Genomic DNA, 7848 nt, shown 5'->3' on the forward strand with positions numbered 1-7848 from the left:
GCAAGTACCAAAACAATAAATTTTTTGAAACCAAAAGGACATGATCTATCAATATTTTTAAGGTTGGACCAAACCAGAAAACTTGAACAAAGTATAAGCACCAATCATGTAGTTTACTCTTAATAAAATGGAAAATAGAAAACAGAAAATGATAATAGGGGGGTGTGCTATGACCTGTGAGTTATGAGAGTGGACCTATGTCATTTTAATGAGCGAAGGCCCCCTGGTCTTTGGTATTGTCATCTTCCCCTCCCCGTCCATGGTCCATTTTCTAATCAATCAATCAATTGCATCTCAAAATCTATCTAATAACTATAAAACTATTTTTATTTTTATTTTCATCACCTAATTGGTTGATTCCTTACGCTTCATTCCAAAAACTAAATAAGACAATTACATGTTTCATGGATGGTATCATCAAAATATGAAAGTAAGTTTAATAAAATCATGTCCACATATAAAATTATTTTATATTACAACATTAATCAAATAGTTTATATTTGATTATATACTGAAACATAAAAAAATGAAGGAATTTTGTTATCTTTTGTTAGCGGTAATTGGGGGCTCAAATGCAAAACCCCATACATACGAGAGGGAGAGGCCAGCCAGGTAGACATAAACCGGAAAAAGTAATACAAAGAAAAGTAGTAAGCAAAACCGTGGAAAAAAGCGTTGTGTTGTGTTTATTTTTTTATTTGATAATAATAACCGCAATCATCAAATGTGTGTGGATTCAACAAATTGAGGTTTTTGATGGAATTCCGATGAATCCTTTTTCTTTTTAAGTAGTTAGGTTTGATTTCATTCGTATTCTTCAACAAAAACATTCGGCTGTTATCTCGCCTAATTTAACTCAATTCCTGTGTGTGTTCTCAGTCCGTACTTTCTCTAGGGTTTTTCTTCACTCCACTCTTCCATCGCTTTTTTCCCTCATTTCTTTATTTCTTCCCCACTTTTTCCTTTTTCTCTTAGGGTTCTGTACCGACAAACCTACAGCAACGACAACCTCTTTTACGCTTTCAATCTCATTTTTTCTTCTTTCAATTTCTGATCCAGTGGGTTGCTTTTGGTGATGAAGTTTTTGAGATCGGAGGACAATGAAAGATCTTTTCTGGGTTTTACAGATTTTTCATGATTATGTTGGTGTTTTAAGTCTTTAAAGATCACGCATTCTAGTCTGAATCAAGATTGGATTTTTTTTCTTCTTCTACCAGTCTCTCAACCTGCAATCATGCATTTCGCAAAGCTCGACGACTCTCCGATGTTCCGTAAACAGGTTTCTTCTTCTTTTGCTTTTTCATCTCTCCCTAGCTCTCTCTTTTTCTTCGAACTCTGCATTTTACAACAAAATATGCATATACGCATTTAGTATAAGGGTAAGTTTTTGGAAGCCTTTTAATTAATTATCTAATTATGAAATAGGATTTGGGTAAAATAGCATCCTCCCCACCACACAAAAAAAGAAAAGGCAAAACTTTAGCTTTGCGAGTTTTATGGAACCCTATGTGTGGTCGAATCACGGCGGGTCGTCGTACATGATCACTGAAAAATTGCAAATAAAAGGGTCTTAAGTTGATGTGAACATAACCTGGGTTTAAGGGTAAGAAGTTGTCATAATTTGGCTGGAATTTAGCATCTGGGCCCGTTTGCCTAAATTGTAGATTTTCCAACAATTTTAGTTTTGCTCTTTAACTTGAGACAAGAACTCATCTCGGTTTTGCTTTTGCACTTGAAAGAAAATCCAATGTGAAATTTGTTTATGGTCATAGTTTATAGTTTTAACCATCCAAACAGTCCATGGAATAGGACTGAACCTTAAGCCTTTTGAACCGTGTTATCTTTTGAATTATGATTTATGACTGATGAGTTCAGTATGTACCATAATACTATTATTGTCTATTGGGGTGGTAGTAAGAAGTTAAATTTCAATGTGTATTTTGCATGTGGATGTGATTAAAGCCACAGAATTGGGTACAGCAGGTCACTCCAAACAGCATATAGTCCTTTGTTTTTTTGCCATGCAGCTTAAACCTGATCTCTATCATACAATACTTGGTTATTTATCATCTAGTTTCTTTGAGGTTCAAAAGGCTGTCTTGTGCTTATGATAATACCAAATTTCATGTAACAGATGCAATGTTTAGAGGAAAGTGCCGAATTGCTGAGGGATAGAAGCTTAAAGTTCTACAAAGGATGTAGAAAATATACGTGAGTTTCAATCAATTATTACTTTTGTACCTAATTTTTATTTGGTTGATGTCTAGCTGGCAATAAGCCTTCATATCCTGTCTCTGTTAATTGAAATATGAGTTTCATATCAGTCTAGATTTTACCTTTGGAGTTTGACACTGAAGGGATATATAATTATATGCTGTATTTATATTGCAATGCTGCTTTTATATATATAAATTATAACCTGTTTTGGTTTTGTGTTCCAAGTTTGTAATAACTAATATGTGTTTGTTGATGATACATGCAGCGAAGGGCTTGGTGAGGGATATGATGGGGACATTGCATTTGCCAGCACCCTTGAAACATTTGGCGGAGGACATAATGATCCGATTAGTGTTGCTTTTGGAGGTTAACTTAAAAACTAATTGCTTATGGCAATCAATTTGTTGGCATCATGCCAATGCCATTCATCATATCATTATGATAATTGATTAATAGTTCTGTCATCGATATTAATTTTTCTCATATCCCTACTCACTTGTAGGTCCTGTGATGACAAAATTTACAATTGCACTACGGGAGATTGGAACATATAAGGAAGTTCTTCGATCTCAGGTGATTGAATAAAATGAGTAATATTATTATTATTATTATTATGCAGTCATCATTTGCTGTCTATCGAATTTTATGAAAGTAGTTAGAGCTTTGATTTATCAAAAAATTTCATATTCTTTAATTGTGTTGAACCGTAGTGGATTTCTGCATGACACTTGTAAATGCGATTTTGACAACTCTGTCGCTTACAGGTCGAGCATATACTGAATGACCGATTACTGCAATTTGTGAACATAGATTTGCATGACGTAAAGGTAAATTGTTTTCCTTCTACTAGGATGTTTTCTGTAATAGATCCTATGATGGGTAGCATGCAACACAATTGAATTTACATAGAATGTCATCATCTTGAATTTACATGCAACTCGTGACTTGATATTGGTTTTTTTTTTAATTGAAAATTGAAGTTAGTAATGATTTGTTTTTTTGGTGTAGGAGGCACGTAAGCGGTTTGACAAGGCCAGTCTTCTATATGACCAGGTCAGGTTTAATTAATGTTTTACAGAAAGTAATATGGAGTTGGAGTGGAGTGAAAAATAAAAGAAATGAATCAGAATCCATATTGCACTGCAGGCTCGGGAGAAGTTTCTGTCCTTGAAGAAAGGCACCAAGAATGATGTAGCTACAGTTTTGGAGGAGGTATGGAACATTTATCCAACTCAAAACCAGTGATTGAAATTTGCAAAATCCTAACAATACAAATGTGCATGCAAATATCCAGGACCTTCATAATGCAAGGGCTACTTTTGAGCAAGCTCGCTTTAATCTGGTTAGTATATTATTTGTTTCTGCTACTTACTAAACAATGAAAGAATTCTTGGTTTGTTATATTATTTTAGGTTACGGCACTTTCTAATGTTGAAGCAAAAAAGAGATTTGAATTTCTGGAAGCAGTGAGCGGTACGATGGACGCCCATCTTCGTTACTTCAAACAGGTAAACAATACAATACAATACAATACAATTCAATTCAATAGTAGCAGTGTGTTTGTGGAGCTTTCTAAAATCTGAATTATTCTTGTTGTAGGGATATGAGCTTTTGCATCAGATGGAGCCGTATATAAATCAGGTATGGTATTTATTTTAGTTTAGACATTAGACATACTGACATACATGCGTGTATTATTTAAAATTTTTAATATAAAAAAAAAAAACTGGGCAGGTGTTGACATATGCTCAGCAATCTCGAGAGAGATCAAATTATGAGCAAGCAGCTCTGAACGAAAGAATGCAAGAGTACAAAAGACAGATTGATCGGGAGAGCAGGTGGTCTTCAAATTCAAATACAAATGGTTCCAACGGATCTCCAAATGGTGGGGATGGCATTCAAGCCATCGGGAGAAGCTCCCATAAAATGATAGAGGCGGTCATGCAGTCTGCTTCAAAGGGCAAGGTTCAAACCATTCGCCAAGGATATCTTTCCAAGCGCTCCTCAAACCTCAGGGGCGACTGGAAACGAAGGTTTTTTGTTCTCGATAGCCGAGGAATGCTCTACTACTACCGCAAACAAAGCAGCAAACCATCTGTAAGTCAGCTTACTCTACTTTACTATTTATACACATATATATTTATATATCTAATCTATATTTTCGGCAACAGGGGTCTGGCAGTCAAATCTCTGGTCAGAGGAATAGCTCTGAACTCGGTCATGGGCTGCTGAGTCGCTGGCTTTCTTCTCATCATCACCATGGTGGAGGTGGAGTACATGATGAGAAATCTGTTGCTCATCACACTGTTAACCTCTTGACTTCAACAATAAAGGTTGATGCTGACCAATCCGACCTCAGGTTCTGCTTCAGGATTATTTCCCCCACAAAAAATTATACTTTGCAGGCAGAGAGCACCCTTGATCAGATGGATTGGATAGAGAAGATAACAGGAGTTATTGCGTCATTGCTAAGCTCTCAGGTTCCTGAGAGGGTGAGTAATCTCTAGTATGAAATTATGAATATGTGGTTAAAGTTAATTAAATCTGTTTGTGTTTATGTTTTCAGTGTTTATCTGGTAGTCCTATGGGCAGTAGCCATCATCGATCCGCCAGTGATAGCAGTTCATTTGAAAGTTCTGATTTTGATCACACAGCTGTTGAAGAGTATGCGTCCGAGAGGGAGAGGCCTGCCTATCCAAACCCCGGCCGCCTATCAAGAATTTCACATCATCATCATCATCATCATCAGCAGCAGCAGCAATCAGGTCTGAAACCTGAGAAACCCATAGACGTGCTGCATAGGGTTTGTGGAAATGACAGGTGTGCAGATTGTGGTGCCTCTGATCCTGATTGGGCATGCTTGAATCTAGGAGTTGTTGTCTGCATTGAATGTTCTGGTGTCCACCGCAACCTTGGTGTGCACATATCAAAGGTTGGTTCGGACACTAATCACTGCTAATTCATTGAAATAATAATAATAATAATAATGTTACTTGCATTGCAGGTACGTTCATTGACACTTGATGTCAAAGTGTGGGAGCCGTCTGTGATCACCTTGTTTCAGTCTTTAGGCAATGCCTTTGCTAATTCGGTTTGGGAGGAATTATTACAGTCCAAAGGTGCCTATAAGACGGAACTGGTTCCTACTGGGTAAACACCCTGCCCTGCCCCCTCCCCCCTACTTCATTTCTTCTTTATGTTTTGTGCTCTCATTTTTTTTTTTTTTGAAGGTTTTACAAGTCTTCTTCTGATAAGCCCCAGCTTCTTTATTTCTGTAAACCTAGTCCTTCTGATTCCATAGCTGTGAAGGAGAAGTTCATCCATGCAAAGGTTTTATCTTTGTTCTAATTTATAGTAGTAGTATGTATCTGTTGTCTGATTGAAATCCCTTGTTGTTGGGTGCAGTATGCTTTAAAAGTTTTCGTACGAAAGCCCAAGGATCGTAGTCTAGTGACACAACATATATGGGAGGCTGTTCGTGCTAATGACAAGAAAGCTGCATACCGTCTGATTGTCAACTTTGAAGCAGACATGAACTACATTTACATGCAAGATTCCTGTAATTCTTCTTTAACCCTCGCTAAGGCAATGCTGTTGCAAGAGCAGACGACACCCCCAGGCCCAGGGGGCGGTGATTCGATCTCAATCTCATCAATGGCAGCAACAGGCACAAGTGAAGCGCAAGGACTTAGCATGGAGGAATTCGAGGGGTGCACCCTCCTCCATCTTGCTTGTGAAACTGCAGATATTGGGATGATTGAGCTGCTCTTACAGTATGGTGCCAATGTAAATGTTCCCGATTCAAGAGGCCAGACACCACTCCATCATTGTATCCTCAGAGGCAAATCTGCATTTGCAAGGCTGCTTCTTACAAGGTAACCTTTCTTTTACACACTGCATTTAAGTTTTATCTATCAAGTATCAATCAGTTACTTGAGGGTATAAATAATTTTGCAGAGGGGCTGATCCTCACGCTGCAAACAGTGCTGGCAAAACCCCTTTGGAGCTTGCGGCTGAATCAAATTTTAGGGACAATGAGGTTCTGAGTCTGTTATCAGACTCGAATGGGTGACAGGACATGATATGTGTTCAAGTTGCTATATTATTATATTCAAAGGAGGGGTATCAAGTGTTGCCTGTAGTTGTGTAATTAGAGAAGTAAGCGATGTGGATACACACCGAATGACAGCAGGGTTTGGGTTTGGGACCTCAAACCGGAAGGGCTGCTGCAAGTCCAAGTCGGGACTGCTGAAACCTCAAACTCAATTATTGTGATGTGAATTGTGAAAGGCCAGAGAGAGCATGGGATATGCATCCATCTAATTTCTCTGTAATTCTAGGCGAGTAATGTAAAGTAGCATGTGAATGAATGGAATGTTAAGGTTTATTATGTAAGGGTGAGAGGTTTGTGCGTTGAGGGGCGTTTTTTTTTCTTTTCTTCTTCTGTACATTGTTTTGGTTTGGCTGGCCTAGTGTTGTTGCAAACTCTATTCTTACTGTTTGACTGAAAATGGAGTAAATTTTTGACTTATTTTCAACACCCTTTCTTTCTTCTAACCAAAGGGAACAATGCCTATATTTAGTAAATGCCTCAATATAATTTTCCAGCCGTCTCTTTCGCCATCCTAAGAACTTGTTACACATTTTACTTCGGCTCTATATATAGGATGAATTTTGTATATACCATTTAATTTTCCAGCCATCTAACTCTCTTTCCACACCTATTTTTATATTAGTGTTATTAGGACATTTTTTCTTTAGATATGAAGATATTGAGTTCTCTTTTTTGGATCTTCAAGACGTAAATTCCAACTCCCAAACACCATTATGCAAGAGTAATAAGATATGATTTTGATACGTCAAACACCTTCACTTGAAAACCCTAACCCTAGTTGGAGCTTTTTGAGCAAAAGAAGATGTGCTGGAGTGTTCTTGGTGCATCTTGGAGAAGAAAGAACTCTTTGGAGAAGTGTTGGTTGCATTGGAACTTGTAGATCCATAATTTGTTCATCTTGATCTTTCTTCTAGAGGTATAAAGTTTGAATTTTGATGATATATTTGATAGATCTAGCTAGTCTTGGGTGTTATGAGCTTTTGGTCACTTTAATGTATAAAACTTAGATCTTGAAAGTTTGTGACATTGTTATGGATAAAGTTGGAAACTTTATCTATCTAAACATCATATTGATTCAGATCTAAAGGTTTGAGACTTGGACTTAATGGATTAAGTTGGAAAAGATGCACTTTTGGTCCTTTTGAGACTTAGAGACTAGATCTTGGTTTGTTGGACCATTCTAATGGGTAAAGTTGGAAACTTTATCCATTATGGAGTGATTAGGAACCATAAAAATGTAATCTTGGACCTTAGTTTCCTCCTATGCTTGAGCTAGGATGTATTAAAGAGTTAAGAAGTTAGGGTTTTTGGTATTGAGCACTTAATGGTCATGCAAGACCATAAAGTTGGAAATTATGGTTAAGGACATCATTTGAGGACTATATCTGTAATTTAGACGAAGGTGCTTATGGGATTAAGCTCTTAATAGAAGGAAATGATGGATGCACGTACGCTGGGCGAGACCATGGTACGCAGGGTGTAGGAGGTTAACACCCTGTTTCTGGTCAAGGCTTGTG

The 7848-nt window shown here is 37.4% G+C and overlaps 1 protein-coding gene across 1 annotated transcript; it reads left to right on the plus strand.

Annotated features, from left to right (window-relative positions):
• Positions 1–615: 615 nt before the first annotated feature.
• LOC111920459 (ADP-ribosylation factor GTPase-activating protein AGD3) lies at positions 616–6755 on the plus strand. Its single transcript, XM_023916037.3, has 17 exons — positions 616–1279; positions 2135–2211; positions 2483–2583; positions 2720–2790; positions 2982–3044; positions 3226–3270; positions 3364–3429; positions 3512–3559; positions 3630–3725; positions 3817–3858; positions 3952–4314; positions 4389–4709; positions 4784–5149; positions 5222–5367; positions 5448–5547; positions 5623–6092; positions 6175–6755. Exons 1-17 carry the CDS (start codon positions 1235–1237, stop codon positions 6287–6289), a joined length of 2535 nt encoding a protein of 844 aa, XP_023771805.1. The 5' UTR covers positions 616–1234; the 3' UTR covers positions 6290–6755.
• Positions 6756–7848: the final 1093 nt, after the last annotated feature.

The sequence above is a fragment of the Lactuca sativa genome, chromosome 4 (assembly GCF_002870075.4).
Source record: "Lactuca sativa cultivar Salinas chromosome 4, Lsat_Salinas_v11, whole genome shotgun sequence".
Classification (NCBI taxonomy): Eukaryota; Viridiplantae; Streptophyta; class Magnoliopsida; order Asterales; family Asteraceae; genus Lactuca; species Lactuca sativa.

Excerpts from the sequence above, each read along its gene's own strand:
- LOC111920459 (XM_023916037.3), top strand. The coding sequence starts at position 1,235 with ATGCATTTCGCAAAGCTCGACGACTCTCCGATGTTCCGTAAACAG. Across the intron at positions 4,710-4,783 it reads GCTCTCAGGTTCCTGAGAGG|TGTTTATCTGGTAGTCCTAT; the intron begins GTGAGTAATCTC and ends TTATGTTTTCAG. Across the intron at positions 6,093-6,174 it reads GCAAGGCTGCTTCTTACAAG|AGGGGCTGATCCTCACGCTG; the intron begins GTAACCTTTCTT and ends ATAATTTTGCAG.